The sequence below is a fragment of the Diuraphis noxia genome, unplaced genomic scaffold, assembly GCF_037042655.1.
Source record: "Diuraphis noxia isolate RWA-SAM2 unplaced genomic scaffold, SU_Dnox_SAM2 contig0001, whole genome shotgun sequence".
Lineage (NCBI taxonomy): Eukaryota > Metazoa > Arthropoda > Insecta > Hemiptera > Aphididae > Diuraphis > Diuraphis noxia.
In genome coordinates, this window is record NW_028301711.1 from 94537564 (window position 1) to 94563408 (window position 25845).

Here is a 25845-nt window from a genome sequence, read left to right on the forward strand (position 1 = left end):
TTTTAAAAGATAAGCTGCTGCTAAAGAAATAAAATTTGTTATTAATGTATAATACAGAAATTAAAAAAAAATTATGGAAATATTAATGGAATTAATTAATACATAAGTGAGTAAAAATGAATACAAATAATAATGATTGAACAATTTACAATTAGTAATAGCATATCATGTTATTGATGGTTATATGTTTTTAAAGTATTGACATGAATCTTAAGATATTTAAATTTTGGGATGTTTAATTCCGAAAATTTACCTATACTAAGTTTGATTGCTACGTTTTAATTCATTAACAAGTTTACTATGTAGATGATTTCAATAGTTTTAAAATTTTTAGCTATAAATCATGATACGAAATACCATTTTTACTTCAGTTGAAATAAAACCAATGTTGAAAATCGCAAAACATAGAAAACTTGTAAATCAGATTCAGATGTTTTTTTCAGAATTAAAATCCGTCCTACCGCTGACGTACTGTTTTGTTAGGTGATTAGGGCTAAATAATACTTTGTATAATTTGTATGATGATGACTGCAGCAGTATCTTTATTAACATCCAAAGCACATCTAGATACTGCCGAGAATTAGAAATAAAATACGTATTTAATGAAAAATTCAATTTTGTAAAATAATAATTAGGCAGGCAAGTGATACAACCAGTATTTAATAATAATATGTCATATATCGAATTAATACAAAATTGAGTAATAACGAGTTACTTTAAAGTTTCTATCTTACTTTTTCTATGATGTGCATGGTTATACTTATCAGTTAATTTATTTTAAAGACTAAAGTCACGTGTATTCTATCACAACACACACTCTATAGATTAAAAATAAATTTTGTTCTCTAAAAATTATCATTCTTATACTTATATGAAAAAAATATTTATGCGACTTGGTGTGTTTTTGATACTTAATTGTAAATTTTCGAAGTGCAGAATTCAGTATTTTTGGATCAATATAAAATTAATAAAATGTAGGGTATTCACGATTTTGAAATCTCAAAAATTTAAATTTTCCCAATAAGAACATAACTTTATAACCTAGTTTAACGTTAGTGCTATGGTCTCTATATCTCTTATTAATTATTATTAATGTTAATAAGTTATTAACATTAATAATAATTAATCACCTTTGTTTGCAGGATTTTATCTTTGTTGTGAATATTGTCAAAATGTACAAATGTAATAATATTATACCTTTGAGAAAAAAGTACCTATAATTTAATGTCGTGTGAAAATATATTTAAGGATTGACACAAATAAGCTGAGACGACAATAGATAATTTTTTCATTATTAAATTATTATACGAATTTCTATTGCAGGTCAACTAAAAATAACAACATTTTAATTATATTGAACGCCAACATGATGTGTTGATTAGGAAGTAGGACCGAAGGTGTTTAACGTCGAATATGTCGTGGCTCTTGCCCGTTTGATGTGTTTGTATTTTAAATATAAACGGGTTAAGCCTATAAGAGGACGTTACACAGCCATTTGTTGTCTCCGTCTTACAAATGCATAACATAACAAATTAACGATCAGCAGATCACGTTTAGCTCTGTTAGTTTAAAAAATAAGAGTAAATCGACATATTATGATGTTAAGAACATTATCTGTGTTTGTATGTTGGTTTTTAACGATAGCCAAGTTTTTAAGTGAGTTATGAGCATTTTTAATTTACGCTTTTTATATACGCATAATAACTTGCTACAAAATTGAACTATCGTAAAAAACCAACATACAAACACGGATCATGTCTTAACATTAAGTTTCATAATAGGTCAATTAACTCTAATTTTTAATTTTTAAATCAACGGAGTAACACGTGATCTGCCGAGCGTAACTTTGCTATGTTACGCACTTATATAAGACGGAGACAACAAATATGTGTGTAGCGTCCTCTTAAGGCTTTGTTTTTTTCTGCGTATGCTTAACGTTTGTGAATTCACACTGTGTGCGAGGACATATAATATTTTGTCTTTTTACTAATTGTATGTTCAACATTGTATGTTTCGAGTAAAGTAGCAAATTTAATATGAAATAATATGACAAAATAAGTGACGCCCAACTGAGGCTCGACACCATTATTTAACGCCTCGAGATCTACTGTCTGAGTTAGCCAGACAAGCTGACGATACCTCTTTTCCTGCAATTTTTTCTGACAATCACACTAGGTACACTGATGTGTGTGAGTGTGTGTGTGTGTGTGTGTGTGTGTGTGTGTGTGTGTGTGTGTGTGTGTGTGTGTGTGTGTGTGTGTGTGTGTGTGTGTGTGTGTGTGTGTGTGTGTGTGTGTGTGTGTGTGTGTGTGTGTGTGTGTGTGTGTGTGTGTGTGTGTGTGTGTGTGTGTGTGTGTGTGTGTGTGTGTGTGTGTGTGTGTGTGTGTTGAATTATAACTATGTAATAATTGTTTACTTCTGTTGTGTATTTACTTTAAACAATTCGTATTTGTACGCTTGAATTTAGATTGTAAATATTCTATTCAGTTAAGAATAAATAAACATTAATTGATGTTTAACAAAGTTTAATTAATTTTTTTATATTTAACTGGGAACTCTTAAAAGTTAAAAATAATCATTTTCAAGTTTCAACGTTACTTAAATTGTTCTATATTAACTTAACAAAGTAAAAAAAAAAAGAATTAACTAAGTTAAGCTTTGAAAATTGCAATCGCATCTATATACAACGTAAATTGTGTCCGTGCTCTAGACTTGAGTTTCTTGTACGCAGGACAAAGAAAACATTTTATAAAGTTCTGTAATGAATAGTAACAATGAGAAATTCGGTTTCATACAATAGGTACCTTTGTATTGTGTATATTACTTACTCGTCCGGTTTTTATGCGTGGCGACATTGTGGGTAAACACCGATATTATAACATTATCCATCTGCAGTCATCGCTATACCATAATATTATAATCAAAGTTATATGCATGCAGGGAGATTATTTTAACGCATAGGCTATATTAAAAAAAAAAAAAATAGTCATTTTTAATTTAAAAACAAATTATTTCAGAAAATTATAATATTATATAGCCTGGACGTCTATAACGTCTACGATAAAAATAAATCTCCACGAATAATATTCGAAATATAAATGGAGTGCGTAGTAACTATTATAATAAATATTGAAATTTATTGGTTATAAGCTTATAATAATAACAACAATAATAATAATGATAATAAGATTTACAAATTTACAATAATAACACTATCTGTTATAATGTTCGAAAATAATATTGATATTTTGTTTTGCTTCTCACTGCAGCATTTGTACGTGCATCTTATTCAAGACATTCAGCACTTTTAGTAACGGCGTGCGACGCATAATAGTAATAATAATAACAATAATAATGCGTTCTGTAGACTCTATAGTTCGCTGCAATAGTTGCGGAGATAAACAATAATGTAATTTACTGTGTAATCATTCGTATTGTATATTATACTCAGAATCACTGCGCACTGCATACCAAAGTGTAATAATAATATGTCGTGACACCGCGCATCATATTAATATTTATCGCGTATATTATAATATCATTAATATTCGAAACAGCATCGTCGCATCGTCCTTACTACATTTAGTGTCCGATAGCCGATTTCGTCGGACGTCCGCCCGGAACAATACTAGCAACCATTAAACCGGCAATCGTCGACCGTTCCGAAACAAGTGCAATATTCCAAAAAACCTAACGAAATGAAGCATGCTACTACTACGGTATTGTTGGTTTTGATCTTTTTCGTTCAATACTCGTTCTCAGCTGGCAAGTATTTTACGATAATACCTCTACTCTATAACTATTATATATATCCATGACAACCCCTAAATATTGACCATGTCATCACTAGGTCACGTTGAAATTTGAAATTATAAAATTTAAACGGAACCGTGATTATAGTATTAATTTTTAAAATGTCTATAATATTACCTATATTATTGTAGTTCTTATGCATTATCCATTGATTACATAACACGACCTACAAACAAAATTAAAATGTACCTACCTATCCAAGAAGTTAGCCGCTCAACTTTCTAAAAATATAATAATATTTTAAAATAATTTCTAACATTTTTCTGTACATTTTGATTTTTAATTACTTAGTTGTATAAACAGATCATTTTTCTAAACATTTTATCAAACTTCGTATATTATTGAATAAAATGGTTTTTGTTTAATAATTTCCTTTAAAGATAGGAACGGAGACTTGGAGCTCCCCCCTCACCAGCTCAGCTATACAATATCTTAACAAGCCCCCTCAAACAACACACTACTGATGTTTATAAATTTATACGTGTAATTACTTATTTTTAACTGTAATAATATTAGGCACCATAAAGGAGCACTTTTCTAACTCCTTGAGAATTATGTTTATTTATACCACAAGTGAACTATTACACGTTCGTGTGACGCTTTCCTCCATTATTTATTTCACTGTCACCACACGATTTAAACCGTTATATTGATAAAAACAAACCGAATTTGTTTGATATTAATATTATACACAGTGCCATAGCCCATTTATACGTGAACTATTTTTCTCCAAAAATTAGATGCCGTTTTCTTACTCATTTGAATTCCAAGATAACCACTACGATGAAATAACACAAAACCTAACCGTTTGATTTTTTAATAATTATTATTGTCTTACATAACAGTGTAATGACTTGAGTTACACTTTAATGTTTAAGATGGTCACGCCATAGCAAAAATGTATTTAAAAAAAAAAAATACAAAATCTATTCATAAAATAAGTGTTTGCCCCCTTAAAATGAATCGTTCCGTTCCTACGTTCTTTACTAACATAATTTAATGGCGTTTGATTTTGCGCATCCCGTCTTGTGACGATCGCCTCAATAATAATAATAATAATAGTAAATTAATAATGTTTTAAACTGTACAGGGGACTTGGAAAGCACGTTAAACCATTGTTGTAACACTGGAAAAACGTGGAGCGTGGAAAAAAAATCTTGCAATATCACTCTGTCATTCCCTTTGTTCAACGTCAACGTCGAACATAATACGATGTGTCTGACCACGGTCGGGGCGTGTTGTTTGCATTCGTTGAGGTATGTATATAGTTATAATATTATTATTGTAAAACTTCCGCTTTTGAATTATTTTACTTATTGCTGTTCTGTAATAATAATAATAATAATAATATACAATAGGCAGATATATTGCCATTATTATTCTCGCCGATTTAAGCGCGAAATTATTGTGTCGTTTATAAAATGGTCACTCGTATTGAGTATAATTCTATGATTTCTCTACAATAAGTACATAAAAAACAAAGGTATATATTATATAGTAAAAACCATTCAACTATAGGAAAGTATAACCATAAAAATATAAAATATTTTAACGATTTAACTCTATTCTCCATGTGTCACTATGGTGAACGTTAATCTTTGTAGTATATTAATTGTCAATATTATTGAAACTATAGGACTAAGACAGTGGTGTATACAAGGGGGGGAGGGTGATAGGGGCGATCGCCTACCCTCTTGGAAATTGTTGAATGTGTTTCATGCATAGGTGCTTACTTATTTTAATCAATGAACCAAAAATTTGGTTTTAAAATTTCTATTATATTTATTTGTATGTAAATATACCTATTTTATTTGTTATATTTTTGATGTTGTTTATAATAATTAATGTTATGGGTTATGAAAGTGGGTAATAATCAATTATTAAAGTTTAAGCGAACGAAACAATCAAACAATTATTTTGAACAGCGAATTTATTATAAACCTGTACACTGTTGTTTAGAGACATATAGGTATTATATAATTTTATAAATACTTATGATTTGAGTTCAAATTTCGCCCCCCCCCCCCCCACTAAAAGAAGAGCTTAATACACCTCTGGACTAAAAAGGGCTAAAAATAATTTGTATGTTTTTAAAAACATTAAAAATACTTAGATTAGTGGTTTTGAAATGTGTTTCAAAAGCTTTTCAATAACATTTTGAAATTATTTGTTACACACAAATTTCACAAAACTGTCACTAATATCGTTCTAATACGTCCTTTTTGGTGCCACACTGTACAGTGACGAATTGGAGAGAATTCTTTTTTCCAAATATTTAACTTTGATTAAAATATAGCCACATCGTCTATCGGTTTTTAGAGGGTGTATAATATAAACCATAAAATAACATGAACACCTAGTAAATGTATAATTTATACATTATACATACAAAGAGTCTAGGTATATTATTAACACGGCGTAATTATTATTATATACCTACCTATATTTTAAAAAAAAGACATTCTATAGTAATATCTACCGTTAACGACTAATGTACAAAACTACAATAATAATAACTCTAATATAGTAGTCTGTACTGATAATATTGATAATATTACTCCACTATAAAGTTTATCTACCAACTGGCTTCATTTATATTATGTTAGTTATATCAGTGAAATCAGTGTGACTGTGCATTATTGCACTTGATAATCTCTATCATATGCAGATTAGGGATAGGTAGGTCATTATTTATTTCATAATATCACAAGAAAAAATAATTGTCTTTAAACATTAGAGAATAAGTTCGGGTCGTAATAAGAGTTCAGTAACTTATTATATTATATTAATATTTTTACATATTATAATTTTTGTAATAAATACAAATAGGTCCCATCTGTCCACATAAAAAATGCGCCACACGATCGGTGCCAAATAAATCACTGGGAGAGAAGGACAATATTATTGGAGTGCAGTTGATTCTATAATTCTGAATGGCGTAAGATTTAATTTTAAAACTCAAATTAAGTTTATTTAATAACTTCTTATAAAATTATTTTTAAATAATATGTCCTGTGAAATATTTATATTCATTTAAAACGTATAATATATTATGGGATTAATTTAATTCAAAATGTTTTGTCCACAGTTTGTAGTCATAATTTCCCAATTATTTTTTAAACGTGGACTATTTCATTGTGCACCACAATCTATTACATAATTCCTAATATGTACACACATTTCATACCTCAACTTTTGCCCACAATATTTTCAAACTTTTTTGTGCATTGTATAACTAACTTAAAATAATTTTCGGTTTTAAAAATTCAAAATATGTATTCTATACACACAAACAAAACAAAATATTACATAATGTACCTAAATTATATTAGAACGATAATGTATTAATGTCTATTATAGTTTAAAGTGTTGTGGTGTGATTATGAATTCACGGGTACAATCAATAGAGCCATTTCGCAGTAGGCGGTGAACTATTATTATGTTGGTTCGAGTGAGTCTAAAATTGAATGTAGAATTATATACAGTTATTGTGAAAACGATTTTCAGTGATGTTTCGAAATCATTATATATTTCGTATGAATAAAACTTAAAGCTGTCCTTTACAACATCTTACGTTTACAACACTGTACATACAATAAAAAAAAACACATTGTTTTTAGTTTGTTTTCAACTACATGTAATGTAGGAAACGGCTTTTTTACAGTATTGTTGAGATATTGTTTACCTACTGTTACTAACTACTCAAGTAGTGATTTCTGAATTAACAATAGATTTTCAATCTACTCACTCTTTAATCATTTTAAATATTTAAATACCCATCATTAATGTTTGTAGTATGTTGTTTACCTAACTGATCTGAATAAACAAATTTATTTTTCCATTATGCTAAATAATGATGTTACCCATAAATGTTATGTCATAATGGCTGCATACTACTTGCGTCCCCGAAAAAGGTAAATTTTACAGGTAGTAAATTCAACAGGTAACTTGCGTCCCATTTTGTGGACGCAACTCAACCATATTATTCTTCTTACCTGCCATTAAAGTCATTACTTAGTTGCGTCCATAAATATTATGCGATAACGCCGATTAAGCGTTACAATAATATGTGTAAATTGTCCATGAAATGTCTACGACGAACAGTAAAATATTATCAGCATTTTCCCACTAATACAAATGTTAATATCATTACAGCGGGTTAGTGTAATAAAATTGATTACTAGGAGATGTCTGATTGTCACCATTTGATAGGTATATCTTATATCATTATGATTGATCAAAATAACATAAAGTATTTTGCACGGTGCTGTACATTTCTCAGTACAAGTTCACTCGTCCAGTCGTCCCGTTATACAGTGCTTGTGGTTAAAATGGAAAAAATGTTTAGTTCCAAATTGTGCGCGAAAAAAGAACTGTTCATAATTAATGGCTATAAGTTCAGTTACCATAAAATGCTTGAAAATGAAGTACAACGGTGGAAGTGCACAAATAAAAATTGCAAAAGTTTTTATAAGATCGATGCTCTAGAAAATATGATATGTGAACCAACGTCACATAATCACGATTCAAATGAACTTGCACACCTTAAACGACAACAATTAAGCAACGGACTTAAACGAAAAGCTATTACAGACATATCAATGAAACCATCCAAACTTATTTGTACTGAGCTGAGTGGCGGATGCATTACTTCTACTGCGTCAGATATTAACCTAGTACGTAAAAATATGTACAATGCTCGGAGAACTATTTTGCCAAAATTACCAACAAATTCTGAAGAGGTACACAACATGTTACAACAAAACCAAATATTTACAGCTGAAAATGAAACTTTTGTTATGGTAAACGATAAGCAAACAAATATTATATTATTTTCATGTGAAAAAAATTTAAGATTTCTAAGTAACCTTAAAACAATATATATCGACGGGACTTTTCAATATTGCCCAAAATATTTTCTACAAATGTTCACAATACATGGTCTGATGAATGATTATTATATTCCACTGGCATTTTTTTTACTACCTAATAAAGAAAATAAAACATACGAAAGAGCTTTTACGTATTTGAATGAATCGTGTTCAAAGTATAATGTTACCTTTGCTCCTGATACCGTGTTTGTTGATTTTGAAATTGCAATTCATAAAGCTGTGTGTACAGTTTGGACAGAAGCGGAAATAAAAGGTTGTCGTTTCCACTTGGGACAATCGTGGTATGTATTAATTAACATTCATAAAAATATAATAAATATTTATATGATTAACGGTTCACAAATGAATTTTGTAGGTGGCGAAAAATACAAAATCTTGGATTGGCAAATGAATATAAAAATAAAACAGAAATAGGTTTATTTCTTAGACTTTGTTTTGGACTGCCATTTTTACCTCCAGAAATGTTAAGTGACGTATTTGCCTATGAAATCATTCCAATCATTCCGGTAGAATGTTTAGATTTTACTGATTACATATTAGAAAATTATATATCTGAAAATGCTCAATTTCATCCAAGTATATGGGCACAATGTTCATCTAGTGTACAACGAACAACGAACGCATGTGAGGCATTTCATTCCAAATTTAATTCATCCTTTTACTCAAGCCATCCAAATATTTATCAATTTATCGATGTTTTAAAATCATTTCAAATTAATACTTATGTGTTAATGAATAGCATAAATACACCTAAAAAAGAATATAGAAAAAAAAAAACCAAAAAATTGACTACTTAAACAAAGAAATAAAAAAATTCAGAGAAAAAACCAATTCTGCTTTTATATATTTAAAAAACGTTTCACTCAAATTTCAACCAACCTTGTTTTAATTCAGTAATTAATAATTTATGTCTTTTTATGTTGTAGTTAAAAATGCATATATTTAATTTGATTATAGCTTTAATAAATTGACAATTGACGATTTTATAATAAAATATTTTTTTAAATAGGTATGCATAATTCTTTTAACTTGTATTTTCATAATCTATTAATAGTTTGTATAATTTTATTTTTTTAAATATGATGTGATAATGTAATGAATATAATCAAATGCATATAATTAATAAACATTTTTTTAACCATGCATAATGACCTATTACTCATAAGCAATTAATCTACTCATTAGTTTGTAATAGGCTATGGACGCATCTAGGCTGTCTAAAAAGGTATACCGGGACGCAAATAGGCTATGACCCTTTTTGAACCTTTTTTTGGGGGACGCAACTTACCTAGTGTTAATTATTTCGGACGCAAGTAGTATGCACCGGTCATAATATAAACGTCTTACAAAACAATGCAAAACGCAAAAATAGTATCCAAATCGCCGAGGTGAATCGTTAAAATATATCCAACCTCACAATCTCACATAAACTTTATCAAATAACATAAATACACAACTTGATATCTTTTTATTAAAACATGATAAATAGGCCAGTATCACAATCACGTTCAAGTTTTAAAAAATAATAGCACAAAGAAAATGAACATATTTTGAAACGAAAAATTTTGATACATTATGTATTGGTTGAAGGTAGCTTTTTATTTTTGCGGACAAAGGAAATTTATCATTACTCGTCATTAAAATGGGGATATTCCGAGTGCACCCCGTTTTCAATTTTTACCTTTTTTATTGCTTGAGTGATGCGTCCGCAGTCTTATCGATAAATAATATTAAGTTGCCTGAGTGCGTTTACAATCTTATCGACAAATTATATCAAATCGTTTATTTACGTAATTATATCAAATAAAAAAATACTTTTTTTAGACAGAACTAAATATTGACTATTATACCTAGTATAAATGTAAAATGTATCATACAATAGAGCACGAATGCGGCTCATCTAGGTAATAAGTGTAACTGTGTAAGTTTTAGTAATGAGAGAACTGATGCACCAAATACTATTAGTGCTTTCATAGACATGAAGTCACACTTGTTAAAATTTTTAAATTTTTAAAAATCAAAAAATCAATACTAAAAGAAAGAATTTTTTTTTAAAATTAGTAGGTACACTCACTCAAATTTAAAATATGTAAACATTGCTGTAAGATAAAATAATATAATCATTTTGTGATACATAGAGTGAATTTGGGCTACGTAATAATTTGATGTTTTTCTTGGAACGCACCACGGAAACTTCCATAAAAAAAATTATAAAAATAAAATTATAAAAATAAAATTACCATTGATACTTCACATTAGCTTAAATAATAAATATTATTTATTCTACGTTCTAAACTTAAAACTCTAAGCTACGTGGTATCAAACAAAACAAGAACATTTTATTCAATGAAACTTTATTATTTCAAACTTGAAGCTGTATTGTTATATATTAATATATTATAGAGAAATACGATGTAACGAGGGAAAACAAGTTGGATTGGATAATGGAATTTGCAATGAAAAAGTACAAATGGGAAGAAATCAAGTTGATTTTATGGTACGTATATAATTTATATAGGTTACTACTCACTTATACTTTATATCAATTAATATTTGAATAAAGGTACTTGTTAATTATTATTATTAATCAGTAAGTACTAGCTCAGTATCGTTATGTCATTATAACAGTTTTTTTTTCACTTTTGTATGGTATTGTGCAATTAACGAGTAGGAAATATCAAATGTGTTTTGTAATATATGGTGATAAAGTAATTATAAGTTAAACTTATAATTTGATACATAAATTATAGTTTACTAAGACAAATATTCTGGGGAAAATGTGATTTATTATGTATTCAATGATACAATATGCATTAACTGTACATGGAATTATATAACAATTATAATTATATATTTTAAAATCATTATGTTACGTAACTTATTATTAAACACGATAGTATTTTAATGCATATTAACGTAGTCTTGGGTAAATACCTTTAAAAAGTATTTGGAATAATTAATACTCAAATATTTATGGAAAATAGTATTTCAAAAATTTATTCGAATTCATCTTAAAAATTGTATTCTGAAAAAAATATTTATAGTACTATACAAATATTGCACTTTAAATATTTACTGAATAAGTATCTATACGGAATATACTATTTTACTGACATACAGTATTATACAATATAAGTTATCACTTGAACTGTATTATACTTATACTAAATATTATCATATTTTCTGTTCATTATAAGTTGCTAAAAAAAACGTATTGAATATTGGATATCCATGTTTTACGTTACACAATCTATAGAATTTTTGTATAATAAGCATAAATGAGGTTGAGTATTAATAACTGTACAGAAAGGAGAAGTTACTCTCTGACGGAACTCCAAGTGGTATTTAAATATTTAATAAATAATTTTAATTGGAAATAAGGAAGTATTCGTTTTAGACATAAAAAAATCCAACGCTTATAAAATTTATATTATATTGTTTTAGTTTTTGTTCGGCTCATATTATTCGATAAAACGTTTAAAAAAAAATCGATCTAAATAATTATTCATGATAAGAGATTAAGTATGATGCGGAAATAATAAAAAATGAATGTTAAATTGTTAAAACAAATTGGTCATTACGTGTGAATACGTGATTTCAAATAGACATTATATAAGTAGATGAAAATGGTTTTATTCCAGGTTAAATAAGCTCTATATATAATTTATTCATATTCCAACGGAATTTGTTATAACATTCTATACAGTTATTTGACACTTGTAGAGTATATGGCTTTGGGTCATTGGGGTAAAGCTTTTTGAGAGCTTATTTTTAATCAAAATTCAAAAGGTATATTTAAATTGAAACGATTTATTCATACAGGTTTTTGTATTTTTACGGGTTTGTATATTTTATAGTTAAATATTATAATGATGTGTACGTTATCTCAATAATAGCAGCTAAAATAAACTGTTTAAGTTGCAAAAATAAAGTTTTCTAGTGTAATGTCGATATTTTTGCCATACTAAAACTCGAGGAATTAATAGTTATAATATTTAAAAAAACTAATTGATTTATTGATTATTACTCTAGACGAAAACTTTAGGAGCACTTATTTACTTATTAAACAACATTTTATACCTATATCCATTTATTTTTTTATTACATTTTTTGCTATGTTGAATCGTTGAAAATATGTGTTGAGCTAACCTATTAAAATGTTGTATTATTTGATCACTAAAAAAATGCATTTAAATTATAATATTATTATGTTAAAATATTTTGTAATGGGTCGACAATTACTCATTATATTATCACTACAAAATAAATGGGTATTACGTATGTAATAACATTTAAAATATCTATGAGATTAAAAATCCTTATAGGTATTTACATTTTCACAATAATCGTACTGTAGTAGTATGAAATATCTGATTCTTAAAAATTACCCCGACCCTGACTCTCATCTTTGGGTGAGGGTGAGGTTTCAGAATCAGCTATTTCATACTACTTACGAGTACTATAGCTATATGTTTTTAATTTGTAACTTCTTATTATGAATAGATATGCTGTGAAATATGTAAAATTGGTGTTGCTGTTGGTTCAACGAAAACGATATGTCAATCAACTCCATTGTTTCACGAACATCAATGGGGTGAAGTATATCAGTCATGTTGCAATATAGCTGCTACAAAAGTAAAATCAATTTTGACTGAGACTAAAACAATCAAAGTGGAAACTGCAGGCCAGTTAAATTGAATATTTTTTTCTTAAACTTACATCATTTTTAATTTATATAGTAACTCAATGTTGAGTAAATTAATGATAGTTTAATCAATGTCTGAATATCGAAGTACCTACCTATTAAGTATAATTTATCATTTCAATCTTAGGAACTAAGAAACGTTATTTCAAATTTTCAAACTATAATAAATATATTATATAGAATTATATTAGAAGTCGATAACTTATGGCATTACCGATACGATTTTTAGTGGTACTTTGTAATTGTATAGTGTGTACTACCTATATGTGAATTTTATTGTATAAATTAATATTGATAATATTGAATAATATTCATTAATCTCACTTGAATTTAAATATTAATTTTTCGAAGAATGTGTCAATAATTAATATTTTAGGTAATTACCTCACGGTAGTATATATAGCCGGGTTGAGTATAAAATGTCTAACATAAAAAAATTTAAAGTCGTAAGTAGGTACCCGATCTTTTCATATTAATCAATAAACTGAAAATTAGACGTACATAAACAACCTGGTGTACACTAGGATTTATCATAGAAATCTACGTAGAACCATTTTCTCGCTTAAATTAATCAAAATAAATGTGTGTAATGTAGGTATTTATATGTTTTTTTATGATACAGCTTTCTTAGTACAATTTTTTCATACCAGTTGCAGATTACCTATATATCTGTATAATTGGTAAAAGCTTCAATAAAAATAATTTTAAAATTATGTTAGATTAATTTCTAAAATACTTTATTAAAAGACTAACATTATTATATCATGTATCAATCTGTAATTGTTGAACTATCATAGTTTTTACTAAAAGTTCTTAATAAAAAAAAAAACATTATTATATCATTACATTATTATATTTATTTGACATAGTATGTTTGATTTATGTATGTGCAGATACAAATCCTTGTATACTTGGAACACATAATTGCACGTATAGTGAAATATGTATAAGCACACAAAATGGATTTGAATGTCAACCATCGATGGTCCCTGAAAAATTAATTATGTATACAAAAAAACAAATTTGTGACCTCGGATACGCTTATAATGCGTATAAACAGAAATGTGAAGGTAATTTTGAAAATTAATTGTTTAAAAAAAATACATATGTCTTAGTTAATCCACAATTCAATGTTGCAACTTTGTCATTATTCAAAATTATAATTATTCTCTTCTCTTCTTCTTCTTCTCTACTAAAGGCCTTGCCTTTTCGTTGCAAATCTGGCTTTCCATTCTTCTCTATCAGAAGCCAATCTTTTCATTTCTATATATCGACTACAGCCAGCTTGTTTTATCATTTCTTCTATGTATGCTTTCTTCGGTCTGCCTCTTCCTTTGTAACCATTTATTCGTCCCTCAAATATATTTGTCATAAACAAATTATGTCTAAGTAGATGACTGAACATTTTTCCACTTCTTTATTTTATGGTGTTTAATAAGATTCTTTTTTCTCCTACTTGGTTTAATACATCTACGTTACTTTTCCTTTCTGTCCAGCTGATTTTTAACAGTCTTCTCCATATCCACATTTCTATGGCTTCTAACTTCTTTTTGTCTTACCCTTTGATAGCCCATGTTTCACAGCCGTACAATAATACACTCCACACATAACATTTGACGAAGTTTTTTCTCATATTTATATTTAGTTTTTTATTTGTAAGTAACTGCCGTTTTTGTGTAAATGCTCTCTTTGCCATAGCTATTCTTTGTCTGATTTCTGTTGAGCATTTACCATCGCTTGTAATCGTACTTCCTAGATACTTAAATTGATGGAATTGCTCTACTAAGTTTAAAGTTATTATTCACTTCCAACTTCACTACTGGGATTTCTTTTGCTTTAGTCACCACCATTCTTTTTGTTTTTTTTGGATTAATTTTCATTTTGTATTTCTGTAATATTTTTGTCAGGGTGGTTAAACATTTTTACATGTCTTTTTCTGATTCAGATACTAGAGCAATATCGTCAGCAAATCGTATGCAGTGGATCTTTTCTCCATTTATTCTGTATGAATTTAAATCTAACAATAAATAAATAAAAATATAGTCCTTAAGTGTTATATTATACTGCTGTAACAGAAACTACACTTCACATAAGACTGCATGTTCTTATACAATATTAAATTGTGTATACAAATATTTATGAATTGTCTTTTACCAGCAACTGGTGCTGCTTTTAAAATCGGACAGGGAAAAATGCCCACCAAGCGTCCCCTCAAATGACGATTAAAATGTAGAACCTAGAAAAAAATATTTATTTAAATTATTTGCGATTAATACAATCTGTTTTATAGATATAGATGAATGTTCTCAACGACCCTGTGATATAAATGAACAGTGCAAAAATTTACCTGGAAGCTATAAATGTCATTGTAAAAGTGGTTATCAATTGGACAAAGTGACCAATGCGTGTACAGGTAACATGTTTACTTTGTTTTAAAAAACGAGGGTAAATAACAATTATAAACAATCATTTTATGACCAACTAAAAATGAAAATAAATTTATAAATGATAGCCATGTTAATAAAGCATATGCAACTGATCATAAAATTCCTAAGTAAAATACTAAAATTTCTAGTAGATCGAAACCAAAGAGATTGAACTAGATTTACTTATTATAAGTACATATTTGGGGAAAAATATGAAGTAACTATACTGATTTATGACATAGGTATTTAATAATTTATTATGTACAAAAATAAACATTATATAATAATATGTATACAATTGGTCATTATTCAATAATATTCATACTAATGTTACATACTATTATTATATAATTAATTGAACATGAAACATATTAAACATGAACATGTTTAGATATCTTTTTGAATAATAAATAGGAACAAATAAAAATAATAAAAATACAATATACGTTGTTTTAGATATAAACGAGTGCCAACTAAACTTGCACACGTGTCAAGAATCTCAGCGATGTGACAACACAGCAGGTTCATTTCAATGTATACGTTTCACTGGATGCGGAACGGGGTACACGCTCGACGTCGAATCCGCTTCATGCATAGGTCAGATTATGGTAAATTACGTGACGATAATAGGTAGTTGATCCACGGAATATTATCTAGTCGGGTCGATCAACGCCGTACAAAACATTCGAATTTGTAAAACGAATTGTCATTGTTATGTATATTAGTATATTACAATTTACAAGTAAAAAATATGTTTTTTATCGCTCATCAGGGGTATTACGCACTATGCCGCAACAACATTTTGTTCGTTTTCGTTTTGTCAGTCGTTTAGCAATATTTCGGTATTGGGAAAAATTTCAATTTAATTAATGACCTTTACATTGTGAGATTTGTTATTTTAGTGAGGCTATTTTCTATGAATTCCCAAGAAATGAAACGAAACGAAACGTAATAACATCATTAAATAGCTTCAGAATATTATGTTATATGGAATATATAAAATATTAGTTCCTAATAGTGTAGGTTAAATACGATTTCTTATAATTCTTTATTATTCCTTATGATTCCCTATCATCCGAATTAGGTATCATCTATAGGTGAGACAATACAATTTTAAAAGTGTCAAAGCTCTTAAATCTCATAATTTTTTTTTAAAATCACAGCAACCACCGACGAGTTAATCGACAAAGTTTTCTAAACAATCACAACATTACAGTTATTTACAGAAATCACCAGTGTACGGGCTATATTATATACATTTTGTGCTATATTTGGGAAAATTTTGTCAATTAACTCGTCGGTGGTTGCTCGGTTTAAAAAAAAAAATTGTTAGCAATGTCATATTGGTTTTCAAGTGCAATTAATGTACACGTTACCATAAAACTGATTATTTGAGACATTCTTTCCACATTTTAGGAGAAAAACGAGGAAACGACTATTTTTACTTATTTAAAGTATTTGTTATTGTCACCGATTAGTCACGCTCGTTTAGCCCATCAAAGACGCTTTCAATTTTAAATATAGAATTTTTTTTATCGAATAATGTATAGAAGGCGTATGGTTGCACCAAATATAACATTAGATGATTTTATTAATTTTGTAGAAAATTTATGTAGAAATAATAATTTAATTTCCAAAGGCTGCATTACATATAGTCAGAAATTCGAAACGACCACGGAGTTTAATTAGATATTATTACTATAAGTATAATCTATACTATATAACGATAATAAATTTTAAAATAGTAATGTTAGTTAATTTTCTTTAAATATAAAGTAATTATATTATCATGTGAAACAATCTTCTGCAGAAAGTAGTCAGTGAATTACAATGGGATAAGATTCCAATTTTTTCCCTCCCAATAACACTTATCAATATAAGAAAAAAATGTATATAAAATGATATAAGTACCTAAGACGTTTGCATAAAGTGCGTATTTTGTGTCCGCAGATGACGACGAATGTGCACTGAAGACTGACACCTGTGGAGTCTTGGGCCCGGATTGGATCTGTAGAAATACACTAGGTTCCTTTCGGTGCGATAAGAAACGTTGCACGGGATCGAATTGTCGAGTTCTTCAAGGAGGCTTTAATAATACCAATCAGAGTAATCGAAGCAGTGCAAAATGCCTTCGTGGTTACGAAATGGATCAAAACAATAAATGCACTGGTAATTATTGCGACTTTTTTTTTACCTATTATTTATTTATTTTCAGTTGTGAGGTAGGGGGGACATTCCAAGACAATACTTGGGCTAAAAGAGGAAGCAGAGCGCTCCAGACAGGCGGGTGGACAGTTAGGGTAAACTTTATTATTTTGTGGGCCGAAGGCCAGTTTTCCAGGGTGGTTAGAGGCCCCCGCGTATGTAAAATAACTACGATAATTGACGGTGAATAAACGATACGGGACCGGGTGGCAGTATTGTGCTAAATATTTCCCACCCGTTCCTGGTTTTTTGAACGGAAAAAAAGGGGGGACATTCCATTCTGCTTTATACTTGTGTCACACTATAACTTGTTTGGACCATATTGGTATGTTATATGAAGGAATGAATCACTTTTTTTTAATAAGCAACTATTTGCAAGGCGTGAAAATTTAATATTTTAGTTATTAAGTCTTATGTAGGCTTCAATATTTATTGATTGATTCTAAACAGTGTCGAAACTTCCTTATCCAAAAATATTGTTATCTATTATTGTATCTTGATCCCAATTCAAAGGTTTTAAGTTATAAGGTTACGAGTATATCTATTTATGTAACTTAAATTACATTTTTAGTCTTTCCAGTAAGTAATCTATCAAGATTTTTTTTGTACATTGACAGACATTTATGTATGTGTACCTACTGCCATGACATAGGTGGGCTGGCTCGGGTGGCATGTTTACTGAATTTAGGTTCTGTGGCGTTCGACCCTCTCTCTAAAGGCTTGATTATTCCATTGTATAATTATAGATGTTCCAGACAAAAGTAAATATGATTTGCAGTAAATATTCAGCCTTTTTTTTTGTGAAATTACTTGGTCAATTGAAAATGTTGTTTATAATATTATATTAAAATCTACTAACCTGAACACAAGTTTAGACAGTATTTTTGTTGTATAACTGTATAAATGAACCATAAAATCAAAGTCAACTATCGAATAACTAATCGAAAGAATTAGTAAGATATTTTCAAGACCATGATGATTGATGTATCTGAGTAGTCATTGCTATTAAATGATTTATGATTAATGATTTATATGGTAGTATATTATGGTAGTTTATAGCACCTTTATTTAATTTTAAGACAAATTCCGTAGATTAGCTGCAGCTATCGCTTTTTTTCGGTAAACAAAATTGAATATTTATTAAATTACTTATCTTGACAGGTGCAACAAGAAAAAAATACGAAAATTGTATATCCTGTATCTAATTATTCTACACATATTGCTCCGCTAAGAATCTAAGAAATTAGTCAAAACTTAAATGTTTCATAAGAAATCTTAACTTTTGATAATATTTAAAATGTATACCCACATTTTCATATTCACATACATATATATTAAGTACCATACTCATCAATTTTTTTATTATAACTGTTTAAAATCTGATTTTCGGATTTTTTAAATAGACTTTAAGATTATATTTTCAAATTCTTGTGATTTTTTGCATTGAGAGATGGCTGCGGTTACGCCACTGCGACAGTATATAGCTTGTATGATTCTGTTATGGATTTTGTCTTTAAATTAAGTAAATAGGTCATTTCAATTACCAATGAACAGCCATTAGTCATAATATAAATTATATATTATGTAATAGTGACGATTATCCAGATACTTCAGTCGTGGTCATGATAATATTATTCTAATAATTATTGCGATTAGCAATTTGATTTTAATCTTATGATTTATTTATACAGATATACAAAAAATGTTGGCTTAAAATACTGTTGAAGTCAATAAAATAGTAACCATATTATTTTACGAAAAATTAAGTTTAATTGAAGATCTATCTACAGTATATTATGTTAACTTTTATTCGGAATATCTATTATTTAGGGAATCTCAAGAAAATAAATGCGATATCGAATTGAAGGCGTAATTAATACGAATAAAATTAATAAATTAAAAGATGACATGTACTTCCGAATAACTTGCATGGATGAAAATCATAGCAAGTACAATATTATATGCATCAAATAATATTTAAATCGCACCAATCTGATTACACACCGGCAGACACAAACGTCTGATAAACCGTAAAAATACTATACATATGTCGTTTGCAACAAGTCTTTCAATAATGGGTACTAGTGAAAATTTCACAAGATACTCACGAACGCATACGGGTGAGAAATCGTACTTGTGTGAAATTTGTGGCATGTCGTTCCACCGAAGTAACCATTTGATGGTACATCGAAAGATACACGCAGATGAGAAACTCTACGTGTGCGATATTTGCGACAAGTCGTTTCATCAAAGTAGTTATTTAATGGTACATCGAAGGACGCATAATAAGGGTGAGAAATCGTACCTGTGCGAAATTTGTGGCATGTCGTTTCATCAAAGCAGTCACTTGATTGTACATCGAAAGATACATGTAGATGAGAAACTATACATGTGCGATATTTGCGACAAGTCGTTTCATCAAAGTAGTTATTTAATGGTACATCGAATGACGCATAATAAGGGTGAGAAATCGTACCTGTGCGAAATTTGTGGCATGTCGTTTCATCAAAGTAGTCACTTGACAATACACCGAAAGATGCATAAAGGTGAGAGACCATATATGTGCGATATTTGTAATAATTCATTCCAGCAAAGTAGAAATTTGATGCTACATCGACAGTTGCATACGAGTGAGAAACCGCAATGATTGTTCCATAAAATTAATTATTTGATGATATACCAGTAGATACATACGGGTGAGAAACCGTGCCCGTGCGATCGTTGCGACACGTCGAACTATCAAAACGATCGGATGACGAGACACAGGCAATCGCATGTAGATGGATCTTAGATCTGTCAAGTGATGATTGACAAAGTTAAAGTTAATTTATCATAACATTATAACGATTTCTGCGTGTTCATTTTTTCCGATGAAGTAGTTTCTTACTAATAATAAAGTTCTATTGATTTTTTAATAACTACGATTAAAACCATTTTTTGTTGTTTAATTATTTTCCATTTAAGCACTTTAAGCTATTGAATTGTATATTATAATACATGATGTGTATTTTAAACAATTTTAAAACTATTGCTTATTTATAAATTTTTTGAAATAAGTTTCGAATAGTTGCTAGTTACTAACATGAATAATAACACAGTTTTTTATAATCCTTTATGGTTTAATCTTCACTGTATAAATAGTAATTATGTTTATTATATATAAAGTATTTACTCATTAATAATACCTATATAAAAACAAATATTATTTAGTATCTAAAAAAAATTATCTATGTTTCTATTTCTAAGTCTTATAAGATTATAAGTGAATAAATTACATAAGTCATAACTAGAACAGGATTTTAATGACTACAATGTTATAAAAATATGAATTAAAAGAAGTCAAAATATGCAATATATGCCATCAATTATATTAAATATACCTACCTATTTCCAACAAAAAATATGCAAGAAAAAAGGTAAATACTAATTCAAAAAAAATTATATACTTTTTAAAATGTGTATTTAAAATTACTTTATTACAAAATACACAGCTATTATGAAAAAAAAATGATTAGTGAGTTTCCAATTTATTAAAATTAAATTCCGCGTGAGTTTAGTACATAAAGTATAAAGATTACAATGTATAAAAATTATTTTTCTGATACTTTTAAATTTGAAACATCTTCGACGAATCAACAATATGTTTTTATAAATCGAAAACCACTGCTTCACGACTAAGAAGTTGGTCGTCGCATACTTAAACTTAACAATGTCGTCAGTGGTCAGATTCCATAGCTACTGCGTTTCTTGTCTATAAATATTTAATCTTCTAATTCTATTAGTGTGTTACTCTTAAACACAATTATATTAGCGATGATTTTTATGTTTTTGAAGTATAACAAAATAAGGATAATAAATGATAATAATATGGGATAATTTTTAATATTATACATAAAATGAATAGTATATAGATTAAATAATCTAGAATTAATCAATATATGTATATATATATATAATAAGTTTACATATTGATAATCTAAACTCCATAAATCAAATTTATACCATACTTGGGTATAATTTTGGTTAAAATATGTAAAGTCATATACATACAAGTTCTAGTCATAACCAATTTGAGAATATCACCGAGATTGTTTTCTAAATCAGCTAATTGGTTCATCTAATTCTATACTAGATTGAGATTTAAAATTATTTCTATCATATTTAGCAAAAACTATATCACCTTCATTATATTATGCTATAAATCTTACTACCATTGTTTGTTTTTAAATTAACTCATTGCTTGTAATGTGTAAAATTATATACGAATTGAATACCCTAACATTAGCTGAATGAACTGCAGTTTTTTGTGTTGTTGAATGATGTGTATTATGTACATTCAAAGAAATTAATTAAATCAATATCGTGTTGTTGAATATTTTTGTAAAGATATTTTCAATATTGTTTTAACAGCTAATTCAGCAAAACCGTTTGATTTTGGGCGGTATAATGCATCTGTCAATCGTAAGGTTAGGCTAACCTAAATTTTTGCAATATGATAGAATCAAAAATCTGTTAATGTTTTGTGTTGTAGTAGTTGTTTTTGAAATGCCTTTTTTGAGCAGCTTTCACTGTGCTATAATTTCAGTGGATTTATTTATGACAATTTACGCTGTCATATTATTTATTAGAAATACTTCTAATCATTTTGTGATTGCAAAAACTTTTTATACTTGAAGAACTTATATGATAGGCATCGAATAATTTATTTAATAAAAGATAGATTCATAACCTAAACCACCTCAATCCTTCTGAAAAATGTCAGTTGTTATTGAGATACTAACTATAAATTTTTAATTATTAGAATAATATTTGTTCTATACTTACTTTATCGATAATTATGTCCCTAGTTGTTTCAATTTTTATTTCAGACCAATTCAGTGAGAAAGGTTCTTGATTAAAATTAAGATTAATGCATTTCTCATTTTGATTTTTAATCATACATTTTGAAATTTGTATTCTTGATAAAAAAAATCATGAGGTAGGTATATCTTTTTCAGATTTTTATATTTTATTTTGAAACCATAGATGCTAAAACATAGATCCATCATTGTAATTTTGTATTGTTGACTATGCAAGGCGTAACAGAAAAGACCTACCCCCCCAAAAAAATATGCTAATTCATCGTATGACAAATTTTTTTAATATTATATGATAACTAAATAATTTAAGAAATATACCTACTCATGTTGGTAAATTTTCAAAAATCATATTTTTTTTTTAAAGTTATCGTGTTCCAAATTAATGTAACTAAAAAAATCTTGAATTTAAAAAAAATTCTAAAAAATAAACTACTTAACTTAGATAAATATTTTTAGTATTAAAATTGCTCTTATAATCAGATTCACAAATAGGCTATTTTGAATTTATCCAACTTTTTTTTAATTAAATTAATTTTATTTATTTTTAGTACTAAAAAATAAAACAAAAAAATGTATTATACATGTAGTGTTGGGTTCACTTAATGAACAAGAAAAAATTATTAATTTGAAAAAAAGTTAGTCCAAAATCAGTTCTATTTGTTACACCTTGTAGAAATTGTAACGATGTACTTATATTAAAAATTGTCTATTCACTTATCACCAATAGACAGACCCTAGCCCCCACCGATTGTGATATGATACGAATACTTATAATTACACAACGTATAAAAAAATTTATGCTGAATATGCAACAGAAATAATTTTGTTTGAAGATAGATATTTCCAAAATTAAGATTTTATGTAAGTCATCTATGCAATATTCTTCTACGTCATGTAGAAGAATAATTATTTAAGTGATTTTAAATTTATTACTTATTATTTGGGTATTTCAAGCTTCCATTTAAAAACATATAGCTTAATCATTCTGAATTAAAAATATGTGTTTATTTTTGGAATATAAAGCATAATAATTTAACATCACGTTCAAATTTGACACTAATAGATGGAGTAGATGAAAAATCTATAAAATATTTTATTTCTAAGATTATTCTTGAAAAAGTTATAAATAATATTTTTAGATAAGAAAGTAACGGTTTTTTAAATTAACATGAATTAATTGTATACAAAACAAAAAAATATTACATGAAAAACAATTGTTAAAGTGGTTCCCAAACTTAAAATTATAATTTAAAATTTAAACAGATGAATATTTTTTTCGCAAATTATAAAATATTTCGAATTATGCTAAAGAAAATCAATCTTCCCCAGCCATTAAAGTTCTCGAATACCTACATAAAAAAATAATATTTTGGTGTACTCTGTGTTGAAAGAATCGTCCAATATTTTACTCTTATATAAAACTGCATACTTTCAGAAGTTATATCTAAAATATTAATACCTCGAAGCCTTATTATACACATCGTTTATTTTATTATTAAAATAATCTACTTAATGTAGTAAATAAAAAAATTAATCTTAACAATAACTGTTATTTTTAGTTATCTTCAATCATAGAAAAATGTTGCAAGTTGGCAATTGTCTTAATAATAAGGTGTCGTATTTAAGTTTAAAAAAAAGTTAAATTTTTATTAAATATTTTATGATCAAGTTTTAATTAATCAAAATAAATACTCATCTGATTTATTGAATCATACTCTTGTATGCTATACAGTTCATAAGTTTGGTACTTACTTGAAAAATAAGTAAGTAATAAATATTATCTCATGTTGTATATTATATCTCATAAATTATAGTATATGATTATATAATTCTAATATATTACTGGCAATATCTCATGAATTAATTAATTTTTGTATAGTAATACAATTAATTAAGGCTTTCAAAATCTGATAACATATATAACTATATATTATATAACATTAAGCTTACTTATTGTTTTTATTAAAATAATTACATATAGTTATTACTTTATTAGGTATTTAAAAATATAATAGAAATACATTTCTTTTTTTATTTTCCAAAATGAATACACAACAATAATTATAAAACAATGGTCAACTGTTAGTAAATTATAACATCTAAATCTCGTATTTTATTATTTTTAAAAATTTCCGTTCATAATATTATTCATTTGTGTTAAATGATTGGTTCGGATGAAATTCGAAATTTTTTTAAAATGTTGAAATGTTTTTAAGCTGGAGTGCAATTCGATTATTATCATTAGATTTGACAAAACAAAAATACGATACAATTGGCCGAATTTTGATGATTAAATTTTTTTTAACTGATTTATATTTTATTAATGCATTTTGTTGTTTCGCAGACATAAACGAATGCAGATTGTCCAATCGGTGCTTGAAAAACGAATTGTGTATCAACACGAATGGAAGTTACTACTGTTTACCCAGATCGAAAAATTCTCTATGATGAATGAATAAATATATGTTATATATTATGTATACCTAAGAGTTATTTTAAATTAAAAGTCAACTAATGTTTTTACGTTTATTTTTCCTAAATATGGCCTATAATTAACCCTAATCATGAAAACTAAAAATAAAATTTGTTCGAATCCATTTTAATAATCAATTTACCAGCTATTTAATGATAGAATCAACATTTTATACCTACTAATAATCATTATTTACAACCATCAAATTAAAAAAAAAAACATTGGTACCTAGCATAATATATTACTATAAAACATTGAGAAAATATATTTGTTGTAATTTAGATAAATTAGAGTTTAATTGTTTTTGATATGATAAAATATGTTACACTAATAAAATTATTGTTTTTAATTTACGGTTTACAATATTATTGTTTGTCAAATTTAGCAAAACTAAATGCATAAAATATATTAAAATATATTGACAACAAAAACTATTTAAAAATTAATATAAATCAATAATCGTAAATATTGA

At 27.5% G+C, this 25845-nt stretch overlaps 2 protein-coding genes across 2 annotated transcripts; both read left to right on the forward strand.

Moving 5' to 3' along the window:
* Positions 1–3478: 3478 nt before the first annotated feature.
* Positions 3479–25423, forward strand: LOC107167008 (fibulin-1-like). The gene is made up of 9 exons (XM_015515890.2): positions 3479–3765; positions 4904–5069; positions 11109–11202; positions 13209–13389; positions 14304–14480; positions 15701–15823; positions 16293–16433; positions 17787–18005; positions 25245–25423. The coding sequence occupies exons 1-9, from the start codon at positions 3699–3701 to the stop codon at positions 25346–25348; spliced, it is 1272 nt and encodes a 423-aa protein (XP_015371376.2). The 5' UTR covers positions 3479–3698; the 3' UTR covers positions 25349–25423.
* Positions 7673–9502, forward strand: LOC149062519 (uncharacterized). The gene is made up of 2 exons (XM_089221881.1): positions 7673–8986; positions 9061–9502. Exons 1-2 carry the CDS (start codon positions 8001–8003, stop codon positions 9500–9502), a joined length of 1428 nt encoding a protein of 475 aa, XP_089078007.1. The 5' UTR covers positions 7673–8000.
* Positions 25424–25845: the final 422 nt, after the last annotated feature.